Source organism: Microtus pennsylvanicus, chromosome 11 (assembly GCF_037038515.1).
Source record: "Microtus pennsylvanicus isolate mMicPen1 chromosome 11, mMicPen1.hap1, whole genome shotgun sequence".
Classification (NCBI taxonomy): Eukaryota; Metazoa; Chordata; class Mammalia; order Rodentia; family Cricetidae; genus Microtus; species Microtus pennsylvanicus.
Genome location: NC_134589.1, coordinates 100,299,342 through 100,315,565, shown reverse-complemented (window position 1 = coordinate 100,315,565; position 16,224 = coordinate 100,299,342). Strand labels below are relative to the sequence as shown.

Genomic DNA, 16,224 nt, shown 5'->3' with positions numbered 1-16,224 from the left:
CTGTGAGACCCTGTCTCACAACAGCATCTCCTGTCCAAGGTCACTGGTCATTCTCAACAGCGCAAAGACTGAGGCCTTCCAAAACAAACCACAATGGTGTCCAGTCTCCTGCCTCTACTCTTTACTTTAGGGCACAGGATGAGACATCTTCTCAGTAAACATTTTAGACTGTGGCACACACTTCTAGGTGGCTGTTTCTTTATAAATCTTTAAAATGCACTAACCAAACCTAGCTGGGGTGATCACTGGGTAAGAAACCCAGGGAACAGTCCTCACAGCATCTTACCAATGAACTGTTTTCCTTCTGTGGCTAGCACAGGGTGGAATAAGAGAGGGACAGTTCCTGCCCTGGACCTTGTGGCCACTGACCCTCAAGTGTTAGGTAAACAGAGTTGTGCCTCTAGGCTATTAGAACCACCCTCTTGGGGCTCTGATGCAATGGGTGGCTGTCAGGTGTTCCCTAAAAGGGCAGGCCAACTGACTTGTCCAAAATTGAGTCTAGGCCCAGTTCAACCTGGACTGTAGGAGAACATTTGGCAGTTAGACAAAAGCCAGCATTCCTCAGGAACTTGTGAGGCCATTCTACCAAAAGGAACCACTTCCCTCACCTCCAAGAAAGGGACCTATGGTTCTCCATCCAATTAATGCAGACCTATAGTGCCTCTTAGCATTCCAAAGTCGATGCTAGCACCCTAGCTGCCTCCCCCTGCCCAGCCTTTTCAGCTACTCATCATTCTGACTCCCTCTCCTGCTTCTCTCACTGTGTTTCTTCTATTCTTTATCCCTTACTATTCTCCCCTCTCTCAGATAGCTCTGGCCATGATCAATCTACTTTCTCTCTCTGCTCAAGACTCTTGCAGATGCCTCTGACTGTCCTCTCTCACACATTTTTTTTTTTTTTTTTGGTTTTTCAAGACAGGGTTTCTCTGTGATTTTGGAGCCTGTCCTGGAACTAGCTCTTGTAGACTAGGCTGGTCTCGAACTCACAAAGATCTGCCTGCCTCTGCCTCACGAGTGCTGGGATTAAAGGCGTGCGCCACCACTGCCGGGCCCATCACTCATTTTTAATAATGACCTTTCCCTTAACCATGCCATGGAGTGGTTATGTGCTCGGTTTATACAATGGTGACCGAGGGAGTGGCACATTCTTAGAGCAGGCAGCAGCACTGGCTAAAGCTATGCACTTTACGGTTACACTTCGGTGCCTGAGAGATTTATAAAACACAAATGCCTCTGACCTGTAAGCTCCACTTGCCTAAGGACAGGTAACTTCCTGGAATGCTGAGGGATGTTGTTTATGTAAGAGAACAAACCACAAAGGTTTTCCTTTTGTAAACAAGGTTGGTTGCGCCAAGTAGGCAGGAGGTACATAGGCAGGAAGTATAAGTATGCTTGCCCCCAGTTGGATGAAGGCAAGAAGCACGGAGCCTCATGAGTTTTGCAATTGATAGCCGTTCTCTGGGAATCCCAATTATGAACCTGCCCAGTGTCCATCACCCTGGCCAGTATTTAATAACGCTTGCTTTAAATTTGACTCAAAATTTGTGGTAGTGGTTATCCTCACCTGGTGGGATTAACAAATCCTGTCCCCAACCATTCTACTACCTCTCTGGGCACGTGGAATTTTCCACTTGTTTCAAAGACAATTCTTACTATTTCCCACTGACCTGTGTGAGGCAAGGTAAAGCCAGACTCACAAAGGTTTAAGACTTCAAACCCAAGAGAAAGTGCCCCAAAGGTCCACTGTCTCAGCTAACTCCTGAAGCCACAGGCCTCAAAACATGGCATCAAGAATGACTTTAAAAAGCCAGCTAGGTGGCTCAGCTTGCTGTCAAGCCTGGTAACCCAACTTTATCCCCAGGATCCATATGATGAAAGGAGAGAACTGACTATATAAATTAGCTTCATACACACACACACGTAAAAAAAAAATTAAGATTGACTTTAAAATAACAGAAAATATCGCTTATCATTAAAACAAAATATTTGTTTAAAACATAAACAATGTGAAAACTAAAGAGAAAGACAAAACTGTGGCCATATCATCCCAAACACAACCCGGTGCAAGGGCATCCTCAGAGGCCAACACAGAGCCAAGGGAATCAGGCATCAAAGAAAGGGTTAAGTTTCCAGCAAACAGAGAATATCTGCATTCTAAAAACACAGACAAGCATCAGGGCTACAAAAACAAACAAATGAGGGGGCTGGAGAGATGGCTAGGGTTAACCCTAACCCTAACCCTAACCCTAACCATTGTCTGCTCTTCCAAAGGTCCTGAGTTCAATTCCCAGAAACCACATGGTGGCTCACAACCATCTATAATGGGGTCTGGTGCCATCTTCTGGTCTGCAGGCATACACACAGACAGAATATTGTATACATAATAAATAAATAAATATTTTTAAAAAAATGAAAACTGCCCAAAAGGCTATCTTCAACAAAAAATGGCACCCGGCTTTAATCCCAGCACTCGGGAGGCAGAGGCAGGCGGATCTCTGTGAGTTTGAGACCAGCCTGGTCTACAGAGCTAGATCCAGGACAGGCTCCAAAGCCACAGCGAAACCCTGTCTCAAAAAAACAAACAAACAAACAAACAAACAAATAAGTCCCACTCAAACAACAAAATAGTGTTAGGACTCTATGCTCTGCACCCATAAAGACAACCCCACCCCCACCCTCAGCCCTCCCCACCCACCCCTGGAGGTTAGCTCCTGGTGCGCAGTCAGGTCAGACCAGGTGTTCTGCTTCCCTGAACAAGGGCTTTGGAATCTTTCTGCTCAGCTCTTCCTGAGTTGAGACAATGTCCTCGGGCAGACTCTGCACCCAGGTCTAGAGAGTTTATTAGCCATCTTCTGCCCTGGCTATCAGCAGCCCCGTGCAGTCTTCCTGCCTGACTGTGCACGTGCCTGTTTGGGCCCGGGATGGGGGGTGGGAGCCCATGGAGCCAGCCTGAACCTTGTAAGCCCTGGGTGGATGAGCTGTGGCTCACTGCTCACAGACAAGTAGGAGGTGTGTGAGGAGCAGGGTGCCTAGTCACGAGATGAGCGTGTAACTTGTGACTCTCTTGAGCTACCCCAACACTCTCCAAACTCACTTCCTTACTGGTCAGAGCACAAATAAGATGGTTGAAAAACTCCTTTCCATAATAAAGTGATTGCCTATTCTGAAGGAAAACAGAAAACAAAGCCAATGTTTGTGACGGAATCTGGATAAAGAGGGATCAGGCACCAAAGAATTGTTTAAATTACCAGTAAACAGAGTAAGCCCAAATTTGGGCCACCAGATCATCCTAAAAACAAGAGAGCATCAGACTTTGCTGCCAGAAGCAGCAGCAAGCCCAGATGAGCCTCCTGGCCTGACCTCACTCCCCCACAGGACTGCTGTGTGCAGACTCTAGACCTCTCCTGTGACTACGAGCTTAAATCAAAAGCCAAGTATTACTCAATAAGCCACTCATCACTGCTCAGCTCCTCCCCAGTTAGCTCTGTAGACTCTTCAATCAAGATGCCCCTGGATACCAGGGAGAGGCTGTCCATGGCCCTTGGAGGCCCAGGCTCCCAAGGTCACCCAGCACTGCTGTGTGCCTTTTACACATCACAATGGCCCTGGCTTACAAGCTGGCCTCCTCTCCAAGCTGCTCTACATGGCACCAGAAGTAGGAAGAAAAATGTCTGGGTTTGGGGCATCGACTCACACACACTCACCCGCAGAGCCACACAATGCAGTGGTATTCTCAAGCCCTCACAGAACTGAAGGCGGTTTCAATGATTAACCGTATGCACCAAGTGGACTGGGCAACTCTGTCAGACACTTGGTCAAACATTATGCTAGAAGTTGCTGTGAGGGTATTTTTTGAAGATTAACATTTACATCAGTGGATTTTTAGTTAAACAGATTATCCTGTTGGAATAGGTGGGCCTCAGCCAAAGAGCAGAGGCTGCAATACAAAACACACAACCTTGCCACAAAAAAATAAAAAGGAATTCTGCTAGCAAACTGCCCCTGGGCTTGGACTGCAACTCTTCTGCTGCCGATGTCTACCTATGGATTCAAACTAATCACACATCTCACACCCCTACGTGCCAATTCTCCAAATCAGGAGAAAGGAAGAAAAGGAAAAGCATGGTGACGCATATCAAATCTCAGCACTTGAGGAGACTCAGGCCAGCCTGTGCGCATGTGCATCCCAAGCATGGTTCCTGGTGCCTACAGAGGCCAGAGTTCAAGCTCACATCTCCATCCTGTCCTTCTACCATGTTTGAGGTAGGAGTTCTTGTTTTCCCTGCTATGTATTCCAGGCTGTCTGGTGTAAAGCCTCCACCTTCCACCTCCCATTGGGAGCACGGGAATAACGGGTGCCTGCTCTGCCGCACCCATCTGGGATGCTGGGGATTGGCACTCAGGTCGTCAGGCTTGCATGGCAAGATTTACCCACTGAGCCATCGCTCCAGGCCAAAACTCACTCATTTCACTCACTTCCTAGGAAATGCCTGGCATAACTCCCTCACCATGAGCTCCGGTGGGACTTACTTGTCTGGCGACTCTGAGTGGCCTGTGTGCCTCCTTCCTGCTGGGTTCCTGCACACATCCTCCTCGTTTTCATCCACATCATCATCGATGCTCTTCACATCAAGCTTATGGAAGCCCAGCTCCCCATTCAAAGACGCAGCATCCATTTTCCAGGAACTGCTGCTCTGGCTCCCATTGGAGTTTGGCCCAAAGGGGCTTTCAAAGGTTGATGTGACATTGATGGAGGAGCGGTCGGAGTTCTCCTCCGAGCTTTCTGTAGTTCCAGGCATCTTTTTTAAAGTGTTCCCAAGGCTCTGCTCCTCATCATCATCATCAAAAGAGACAATGTTGGTCACCTTCTTCCTCCTCCTCCTCTCCCTCTTAGATCTGGCATCTGGCAAAGGAAAAGCTGTGGTAGTAGACAGAAGGAAGGCCAAGCTATGCTCCCATGGGGGCAGCAAAGTCTATTATCACACCAAGAATAAACTGTGTTGGGGCTTTCGGGTTATGAGGTTTTTTGAAATAGATTTTTTTTCATACAATATACTCTGAATGTAGTTTCCCCTAGCTCCCTCCCAGATCCTCCCCACCTCCCCACTCACTCAGATCCACACCCTGTCTTTCTTTCTCTCTTATCAGAAGACAAACAGGCATCTAACAATAAAATTAAGACAAACCAGAATAAAACAAAACAAAGAAACAAACAGAAAAAGCACAAGAAACGCACACAAACGCAGACACACACATTTGCACACAAAGATACAAAATCAGAAACCTTAATATATAAGCAGCAAAAGACCTGTAAGATTAAAAAAAAAAAGCCCAGACAAAGCATTATGAGATCAAAAACTCCCCAAAATACCACTGAGTTTGTTTACAGCTGTCATCTACTGCTGGGCATTTTGTAGGTTTTTTAAAAACTGTTTTTAAACGTAGGTGTGTGTCTGCCTGGTGTGTGTGTGTGTGTGTGTGTGTGTGTGTGTGTGTGTGTGTGTGTGTGTAAAATATGCGCAGATCCTTTGCTGCTGGAATTATAGGCAGCTGTGAGACGTGGATGCTAGAGACCACACTCAGGTCCTCCGGAAGAACAGCAAACACTGGGGAGGACAGAGGTACTACAGGCAGAACCTATTACTGTTGTTTTGCTAACACTCATATCAAATATTCCTCTAAATACTTCTGTTTATACCCAGAGGTTAGTGATTCTCGCAACTTTGGTCAGAGCAGTTTCTTTTTGTACTGGGCAGCATTCAATGCAGAGACTCATAACTGGTCAAAGTACTGAGAATAGGCCAGTGTGAGCACTCATCCCTATGAGACATCTTGATCAAACCCACCCCGCCCCACAAGGCTTAGCGTACATCATGAAAAAGGAGGCAGAACTAACGTCAGCTCCAGAAGGCAGGGAGGAGTGCTATAAGAGGATGTCTGCTGGACATGATTCGGCTGTTGTAGTAATGAGCTCACAAGAGCAGTGATTACTGCAGAGGACTAAGCCAGTCAACACGCCATCGTGGTGGAGGAGGGGGTCAAGAGGCCTTACCCTATCTGAGGAGCTACTGACAGTCGATGGCTGCTAGGGAAGGGAGTGTGCATTTTCTTCAGGGGGCTGTGCTGCTAAGTTGCTTGCGCTCCAGTGGATAGCCCACACCCATGCTTCGAGAGCAGCAGAGAGATTTTATATACAAAGAGGAAATGAAGGTGGGAAGAAAAAAGGTTAGGGGAGGGTGGGAGGCAGACATGATCACAACACAGTGCATACAAGTATGAAATTGTCACAGAATAAATGAAACACTCTTTTTAAGAAAGGCTAAGAAGAAAAGTTCTGAGGGGAGGCCTAGGGAGCTGGCTCAGTAGGTAAAGTTCCCACTGCACAAGCAGAAGGACTTGAGTTTGGACCCCAGTACACAGTGGTGTACACCAGCAACAGCTCCAGCCCTGGGAGGGCAGAGACAGGCTGATCCCTGGAGCTTAGCGCCAGCCAGTCTAGACAACTGGTGAGCTCTGGGTTCAGCTCAGAGATTCTGACTCAAAACAAAATCAAGGGGTACAGCCTTAGAGGAAGATACCCCACAATAACCTCTGACCTTTGCACTTACATACATGTGCAAACGAAATGCACAAATAAACACACATACACAAAGACAGACAGACAAACAGAAATAGACAGGCAGACAAAACAGAATTCTAAAAGTGGGGCCCAGTGGTTCAGGGGCTAAGACAGGAAGACCCAAGTTCAAAACCAACACGGGCTGCAGAGTCAGTTCACAGCCACCCTTAACAACATATACAATAAGACCTTGTCTCGAAAACAAAAAGTAAGAAAAGCTGGGGACATAGCTGGCAGAGCACTTGCCTAGTGTGTATAATTTTCACTAGAAAAATAATTTAATTTTTTTTTAATTTTAAAGTGATGGCCATGATTACTGCCTTAAGGGATTTGGGAAAGACGCGGATCAGGATTTAACCCCCCAGGTTTTGGTTTCTGCTATATAGCAACTACTAACAACTCCAAATGCTCTACGGGTATCATCAGCTTCTGGCAAACCTATCTTAACTGAACCAGTTCCCCTTGCCTGCCCATAGTCAAAGCTCAGAGCTACCCTCTTACCTCAGGCACTACTTAAATCGCATCCTCCCATACAGGCAAGCCCAAAAGCGTTCTCTCTGAAGCAGCCCATGCTCTCATCCCATATACAAGAACAATAAGTTATGTCATTTGTTTTTAAATATCACCCCTGCCCATCCCCAAGAAGATTAATCAGGTGCTAGCAGAGTCTCAACTCACGGCTGAGCACAAAACATGAGGAGGAGGAGAAGTAAGTGCTGGAAGAAGACCCACCTGGCTTCCTACCCTTCCTGTTGGGTCCCTCTCACAGGGAACGAAGACAAAAGCAAACACCAGGAGACTGTGCTCCCCGGAGGAGAGTAACAACCATCAGGTGGGTTCCTCTCAGCCCTACTCTCATTTCCTTCTCACTGTCCCTCCTACGCCACCTCGCGGGCCCCTTCTGGCTCACCAACATTGACGTTCTTGGAGATGACAGGCAGAGGGTCAGTCTCCTGATCCGGCTTGATGAGAATAGAGACAGCAGAGGATGCTGTGATCTCCCTGAGAAGGCTGCTCATGCCCTGCGTGGACTCCTTCAACAAAGACGTCACATTCTGTGTTGACTCCTTTAAGAGGTCAGAGACAGTGGGAGCAAATTTGCTCTGCCCATTCAAATCCTTGTTGTCAATGTTAATTGCAAAGAGTATGGAGTTCAGACCTGCCAAAAAGGAGGGGGAGGAGGAGGTTACAGTGCTTGCTGTCATGCAGTCACACCTCCAACATCAGCAAGGAGACCGTCTAAAGGGACATAAGAGGACAAATCTCATCTTCAGCATCTATAAAACCATCTGAAACTGGCATTGGCAGATAGAAGTTCATATGAACGGTCATTCCACATTCCATTCCTGGGTGTCAAAAGACAAATAGAAACAGGAACCACCCAGGAGAAGACCATGGAAGAAGTTCTGGAGAGAGGCTGCCTGGCCTGAGCCACAAAACAGAAACCCTGGTCAAGCAACTTGCCACCTCCCTGAGCTCTAGTTTCTTTGCCTGCACAATGGCAACAACAGTAACCCTCTTGGGATTGTGAGCACTAAAGATTTCACCTACTGAAACTTCAAGAGCTCAGTGCGTTCCAAGAACGCCATTACAATTGCTTTATCCAAGAGTGACACCAGCATCCTATGGCCTATAAAGAAAAGCATGGCCAATGCCTGACTTTCTCGTCCCTAGATGAAACTAACATGACCCTCGATATGTAGACTTAATGTCAGGTTTTAGAAGAAAAAGTATGTAGAAACAAAGAATTTGGAAGAAAGACAAGCTATCACACTGATCACCCTTGAAGGGACAGTCGAGCAGCAAAGGATTTCTCAAGCCACAACACATCGATCCAGGGCCTTGCTCCATGCTGATAAGCCACATACATGGCCTTTTCTGTTCTATAGCTCTCTTGAAGCCCTAAAAAGAAAATTGAAGAGCATTCTCACCTCACAGAGGAGGAAAGAAGAGGAACAGAGTGATAGGATTCAACTGACATGCAGCAGAACCAGGAGTCAAAGCCCCATCCAGTCCCTTCAGGGCTCACCTGGCAGGTCACAAGCCAGACCTTCAATCTCATGCCTCATCTGCATGGGGATCAAATTCTAGATAAACAGCCCCAACTTAAGAAGCCAACAGTACACTTCTAATCATGGGGACACAGAACATCACAGAATGCTTGGGCAATAAATGCACCCCAGAGCCTCTCTGTTCACCAAACTTCTTGGGGCTCAGCACCCTTGCCTCAACCAGGCTTACCAGCTGCCATGGTAGGGAGCATGCTGGACCTTTCTTCATCCATCACAAAAGACCAGTCTTCATAGAACGTGCTGCAAGGCAAAGAGAAGGGGAAACTCTTAGAGAAAGGCAGTTCTTGGCATTCACACACTGGCTAATGATGCCATTGATGGCTCAGAAAACACCAGGCCTGGCTGGTCACCCAGAGGGAATTTTGTTCCTCTCCACTCTGAAGCTTCTCACTAGAAACAAAGGTTTGAATGCACAGATCCTACAACTTCCTTCTTGGTCCCCTGAGACCATGAGCTTTAGAGGACTGAAATAGACATATGCAAACATATTTATAAAGAAGCAGAGCTGAAGAGGACAGAGGAATGGACTCCACTCAACAATGTAACCCGGAGAAAGGAAGTCCAGGCTCACTAACAGGGTTTACCTGATTGGCTAATACAAGAAGAGATGATCTCAGAAGCAATTACAGAGCTACAGGGCTCCATCAAGCAGGGCATCCACTTATAAAAATTGCTAGGCTACAAACCCAAACTCCAAGTTAGCCAAGGAAAGGGCTGGGAGGGTAAAAGGTCCCCATGGATTTCAGTAGCAGCTGGGGAGGCTCAGTGAAGGCTGCGGGTAGACAAGGCAATCTAGCCAATCAATGATACAGCGGGGCCTAAAAGCAGGTCTCCCAAGTCCAATTTCCAAGCACTCTATATGACTCTTAAGCAATAAACCACCAGAGTCAACAGTGCCAGGTGACAGAATTCTAAGTGCAGTTTCAATAACATCAATTCAGAACTGAGTGGCCTGCAGTTCAGCAAGAGATGTGAAAAACCAGCTGCTGATGTGACCGACTACAAGACTACAAGGGGGGAAATGGGACGATGACAAACCACCTTGTCAAGCTGGCATTTTGACTGTACCCAATTCCACCACAAATTGGAATCATTTGAAAATCTGAACTAGCTTTCATACATGTAGATGAACCTTGAGTGTGAGTGTGTGTGCCCATGAATGTGCTTGTATATGGAGAACATCTGAACTAGCTTTCATACATGTAGATGAACCTTGAGTGTGAGTGTGTGTGCCCATGAATGTGCTTGCATATGGAGAACATCCTCCAGTATAAATTCCTCAGGATCCATTCACCTTTTTGGAGACAGGGTCTCTCACTGTCCTGGAGATCACCAAGGGGGATAGACTGGCTGGCCAGTGACTCCCCAGGGACTGCCTGCCTCTGCCTCTTTATCACTGGGACATGCACCACTGTGCTAACTCTTCCTATATGGATTATGGTTACTCTTGTTTTAATTATCTTTTTCTTCTTTGTTTTATTGTGTATGCAGGACATGTGTGAATTCAGGCACACAGGTAGAGGTCCATAAACAATTTTCAGGAGTCAGTTCCCTCTCCTTTCAGCATAGGATTCATGGAATCTGGGGGCTGAACTCAGGGGTCCATGCCTGTGTGCTTAGCAAGAGCTTTTACCCACTGAAAGCCATTTTAATGACCCTAGAGCATTTTGTTTTGTTTCTTTTTGTTTTGTTTTTCAAGACAAAGTTTCTCTGTAGCTTTTGGAACCTGTCCTGGAACTAGCTCTTATAGACCAGGCTGGTCTCAAACTCACAAAGAGCCTGCCTGCCTCTGCCTCCTGCTGGGATTAAAGACATGCACCACCACCACTCGGCTTACCCTAGACCATTTTTAAGAATACCCACAGAATCACTGGTAGAATTACCAATAGAAGAAACATTACAGGGTACAGGGGAGCATTGTCTAACACACACCAGTACTGAGTTTGATTTCCAGGAAAGAAAAAGTAAAGCAGAGAGAAGGGATGGTTGGGGGACATGACTGCAGATGCAAAAGGGAGACCCAAACCTGCAAACAGGTGGGAAAACTGGAATCAAAGAACTGTCAAGTGTTGATCAGAAGCCAGCTTACTGCATTAAGGAAATCTCAGTGTCACCTCTAGGTCATGCCAACATGGAAGTGACTCAAGGTGGCAGAGAGGACTGACCAAGGCCACTCGGGGCATCAGGTGACATAAACTGTGTCTGGTCTTTTACCCTTACAGGGAAAATGACTGCCAGAGCAAGACACCATGACAAGGGAATCCACCAAGCTAGGATTATCTCTATGAATATTATGCGCAGCTTAGTTTTTAAGCCAGTGGCTTCTACACCAGTTTCCGATATTGTAAGGAGCTAGCTGGCTAGAACATCTTCAGCTCGGTCTAGTGATCTCCTCCCACTGCTGAGGGGCTGCTGGATTATAGGTGTGGCTATATGACCCTCCCCGCCAATGAGTCAGGAGAGGAAGCATCTCTGGAGGCAGAAACCTACTCATCAGAAGAGAACATGAAGAAATAAAAGTGGCAACTTACTACAATACAGTCTGACATTCTGACCTGAGTAAACTTTATACTCAAAAAAAATAACACATGAAAAATGAAGCTTTTAATAAACACAAAACGCTTTCTTCCTTAATGGCCCATATTCTGAGCAGGCCTAGTCATGCAGGTCTGTAATCCCAGCAGTAGAGAAACAAGCCAGCCTCAGTTATACAGTAAAATCCAGGCCAGCCTAGACTACATGTAAGACCTTGTCTCAAAATAAACAAAAGAACAAATACAGTTTCCGTCTCTTCGGTCAGTTTGGGATTGACTAAAGAATCCCAAATTAAAACTCGGTGGAGGGAGGACAATAGCTAGGCCCTGATCACAGCGAGCACTGACGGAGCGCTGGTTATGTGTGTGCCGCACAGAGCTCCTTCCAAGCACTGGCACTGGTTCTCCCACCAAGGGAATGGCTAGCAGGGCTGCAGTGGGAAGCTCCCCTTCTCCCCCGGTGGAAGACTAGGAAAAAAAAGCCTGTCCTGCTGGGTACCTGAGCCTGGTGCGGTCAGCCAGGAGCATGTGCAGGTAGCGCTCCAGGGAGTGCTCGTTGAGGGCACAGCGCAGCCAGGCCCGGCCTCGGCCCACATCCGCAGTGATGTGGTGCAGGGAGTAGAAGCGTTGCAGTTCGTGCTTGTTGAGGACCTCCTTCACGTAGAACCAGAACACAGGCTCTGGGGAGAGAGGGCAGAAGCACGTCATGGCTTACACGCTGTCATTTTCAGAGCAACGGTCCATAGGCAACTTTATGGAGTATAAATGGCATTCGTTACTTCCTTAGACAGATGAAGAAGAACAAAGCAATAATCAAAAGTAAACAGGTCTCAGAACCTCCCACCCTAAGACCACCATTCCTAGATAACATTTTCAAACCTTCATTCCAGTCTTTTTTATTGCACCTATACAAATATCACCATTTGTGGCAGCTAAATGATGTCCCCAAACACGCTAGTCTCTGAAACCTGTGAATGTAGCCGGAAGCAGCAAAGGAGTGTTGGCAACTCTGACTATGGCAATTCCCACGGACACAACATATTAACAAGTGTCTTCATAAGAAGACAGAGAAACTGACCCACAGGGAAAAGGCCATGTGGCTAGGGAAGCAAAGATTAGAATGCTGGCAGCCGGCAGCAGCAGAAGCTAGGAGAGGTGAGAATGGTGGCGACCCTGCAGTGTCAGCAGAACCAGCCTGCCACTGTCATCTTGACCTGTCAGGCCAATGAAGCTGACCTCAGACTTGCAGCTCCAGGACTATGAGAATAAGTCTCTGTAAACCGGATATGCTATCATGCATCTGCAGTCCTGGCTAATCAAGAAGCTGAGGCAAAGAGTGTGGTTTGAGCCAAGGAGTTCAAAGCTAGCCTGGGCAACAGAGCAAGATCCTATTTCAACAACAACAAAGAAGTACATTGTATAGTGTATGATTATATGTATATACATATAATTCTATATCTTGATTCAGTTTTTTCTCCCCCCCCCTTGGTCTTTTGTGTGTTTGATTAGTTTTTGGTTTATCAAGACAGGGTTTCTCTGTGTAACAGCCCTGGCTGTCCTGGTACTAGTTCTGTAGACCAGGATGGTCTCGAACTCATAGAGATCTGTCTGCCTCTGCCTCCCAAGTGCTAAGATAAAAGGTGTGTGTCACCTCAGCCTGGTTTGATTCAGTTTTTTCTAAATCATGAACATTTTCCAGATTCGAAGGGCCTCAGAACAATTTTGTGTTGTTACGTATTCACCCAGTGTTCTGAATACTGAACGTGATTTTTGGCAGCTTCCTGGTAGGATATAATTTAGATCTATCTTGATTACAAAGAATTCACTACATTGCTGTTTCCCCTCACACACACACACACACACACACACACACACACACACACAAATCCTTGATCATGAATAATCGCCCTCATTTCTATATCCTCAGGAAGGAGAGCTTCCCAAATGGTCAACTATTTGGTATAATGACAGGAACAAATTTAAGGTTACGGGAAGGCTAAATAAGGCTTGTTGAACCACAGATAGCCATTCTTACTGGCATCTCTTCAAGGCTACCTTTCTTATCCACATTACAAATTATTTGGGAGTTGAAATTTTAGTGTATACCTCATTTTGTGACCAATTTTCTTTACAACATTGACTCATTGACACTTTCTCATGCTATTGTCAGAACTACAAAGACAGCTGTTAGCTATTGAGTATTAACTGTACACCAGTCATTGTCACAAATTTCATAAGTGACCTCACTCAAACCAAGGCCATTTTATTCAAAGCAAGGCTTGGACAAGTTTCACCTTGTCCAGTTCAACCGTGGAGGGGTGGGGGTGGTGCACGCCTTTAATCCCAGCACTCGGGAGGCAGGGGAAGGCGGATCTCTTGAGCTCGAGACCAGCCTGGTCTACAGAGCGAGTTCCAGGACAGGCTCCAAAGCTAAAGAGAAATCCTGTCTTGAAAAACCAAACAATACCCCAAAAAAAGCAGCATACATGAGCTGGAATGTGGTTCTTAACAAAAGCCACTCAAATCATATTTGCTTCTGTTGCCTTCAAAACGAGCATGTTTACAACTGCTTGATTTATTTCTAAGTGGAGCAGAGCCAAACAGGTTCACAGGCCCCTCTGAGAACATTAAAGTCATTGAGGTTTCCTTCCAGATTAAGAAGTTCACTCTAACTCTTCAGTTCAACTGACCTAGGTTAACTGTATCATTCTAGTGAGTTTCATCTTTGAGGGGCATTTAGTCCAACACACAGGACAAATGAGTGACAAGATCATTCAGTCACATGGCCACAGAGCCATGCTGAACCTCAGATTCCTCTCCCATGAGCACAGAATAGGTGGGTCTGGAACTGTGGGCTCACTGGAGAAAAGGGCAGGTAGAGTGTTGAGCACAAGGCCAGGCCAACCGACCAACAATGGCAGCCTGAAGCAAGATAACCAACACCCATGGCTGACGAAGAGGCACTGCGTAACCTCTCTCTCCCTTTCTGGGTTAGTAGCACCTAAATGTATAGATTTAAGAATTCTGAACTCTGGTTGTCAGGCTAGGTGACCAGAGCCTTTACAGATGAGCCATCTCCCCGGCTCATTCTTCAGAACAAACTTCCCAGGAGAAAATGCAGTTCACCCTCAGTCCTCACGTAGCAAACTCATCAAGCACCTGCCCAGAAGAGGCTGTGCCCCTGCTGTGCCCCTGCTGTGCCCCTGCTGTGCCTCCAGGAGGGAGGGAGCTCTGAAGACAAAGCTTAGGAAAGTCCTGAAAGTTTTTGGATTCACAGGGCCCCATCTAAAGTCATAAAAACAGCAAACACCTGATGAGGAGGAAGACTCTTTAATGGAGCTGCCGCAATCTGGACAGAAGCACGGGACGTGCAGCTTTGTCGAGGGTGACTTTTCTACGACACATTCCCCTGAGTCAGCCATGAGTCAGCCATGAGAACCCCAATAAACTGTGGTTCATCAAACTAGACTTAGGTGCAATCACTTTTTGGCCTGTTGTCAGTTCCCTATGGCTGTGAAAAGACAATTGTTTATGCCCAGGGAAAGTTACATTCAAACACCAGAACAGGGGATTCTGGGGAGCACACTACCCTCAGCCACCAAGTAACTCTCCCTCTGACCTTGAACACCAGTAGCACTTTACAGTGAAGAGTGTTTTGCTCACCGTGAGGATCCTTTTCAAGCCTGTCAATGATGCGCTGATGATAACGATTATCCCAGCAGGGTTCCACTTCAGAATTAATGTGGTCTATTTAAAGCGCAGTTCGCCTACCGTTTAATGCAAGCGGTGGCCATAATTTAATTTGGAAATCTATACCAATATGCTTTGAAATGTGGGGTAAGTTCCAGAGGCATGCCAGGCTTCCACTCCTCAGAGCATGGAAGCCAGCTGCCAGCAAGAAGAGAGCCGGGAAGGGGTGCCAAAGTGAGCTGTCTGAGGGTTGTGTTTGCAGCTGACTAACAACAGCTTTTAGCAGTTTCTAACAGGCCTCGGCTTTTACTGGCAATGCCAAGACGTCGTATCTTCCATAGGTACAGAGGACAAAGTGCTTGATGAGCAAGAGGAGGGCCCAAGTTCAGATCTCCAGCACCCACATTACAAAGCCAGAGGTGCAGCTAGACATGGTGGTGTATGCCTTTAATTCCAGCACTTAGAAGGCAGATGCAAGTGGACCTCTGTGAGTCAAAGCTAACCTGGTCTATGTATGGTGTTCAGGCCAGCCAGAATACAGGGGTGCACCTATAACCCCTGCAGTGAGAAGGCAGTGACAGGAGGGTCCCTGGGACAGCTGGTCAGCCATTCTACCCCAATCAGTGAGCTCCAGCTTCTCAAAAACTAAGGCAAAAGGCAATTAAGGAAGACACTTGACCTTACCTGTGGCCTGCACAAAGACATGTACACACACACAAATGCACACACGCACACACAAAATGTGAAATAACATATAAAATGTGTCTACGAGTTGACTCAATCGTGTCAGCCACAGCAAGAATGCCTGTTGAATAAGGTGTTCAATGGTAAGCAGCAATTGATACTCATCATTACAGTACAGCAAAGCCTAGCACAAAAGTGCCCAACAGCATCCTCCCCTTGCTCTGGATGCCCTTTCTTTCCCACAACAAACATGCCCCGTGTAGTTCCCTATGATGCTGCCCTGACCTCTTCCGCCCCCAGTAGTGACAGGTCCTACAAGTTGGGAGATAGTCAGACTACATTAGAGTGTCCATTTCTATGACACAGCTTCATCCCACTCCTGTTTTAGGTCTGAGCTCTTCATGGTGAAGGGGTTAAAGTCTCCCACTCCCACAAGTGAGTTTAGGTTTCAGTTCTCTGAGAAAGACAAAACAGGTGTCCCTCCCACAAAGGGCCGTTTATCTATAATGCCCCTGCATTTAGAGTTGAGGCCTGAGCCAGCCTCACAATATCTCAAGGACAAATCCAGCAGCCCATTCTGAGTCATGTCCAAACTTGTCCAAGCTTGTGCAAGTATATCCAAAGA

The 16,224-nt window shown here is 46.7% G+C and overlaps 1 protein-coding gene across 3 annotated transcripts in view; it reads right to left on the bottom strand.

Moving 5' to 3' along the window:
* The window catches only part of Snx29 (sorting nexin 29), a 420,267-nt gene that overhangs the window by 346,434 nt on the left and 57,609 nt on the right, over positions 1-16,224 (bottom strand). For 2 of the 3 annotated variants that reach the window (XM_075942055.1, XM_075942056.1), the window contains exons 5-8: positions 11,725-11,905; positions 8,861-8,931; positions 7,530-7,778; positions 4,531-4,903 (exon numbers count right to left, since the gene is read on the bottom strand). In XM_075942055.1, coding sequence (XP_075798170.1) covers positions 4,531-4,903; positions 7,530-7,778; positions 8,861-8,931; positions 11,725-11,905 — 874 coding nt within the window. The remainder of the gene's footprint in view (positions 1-4,530; positions 4,904-7,529; positions 7,779-8,860; positions 8,932-11,724; positions 11,906-16,224) is intronic. The other variant, XM_075942057.1, reaches the window with a different exon arrangement.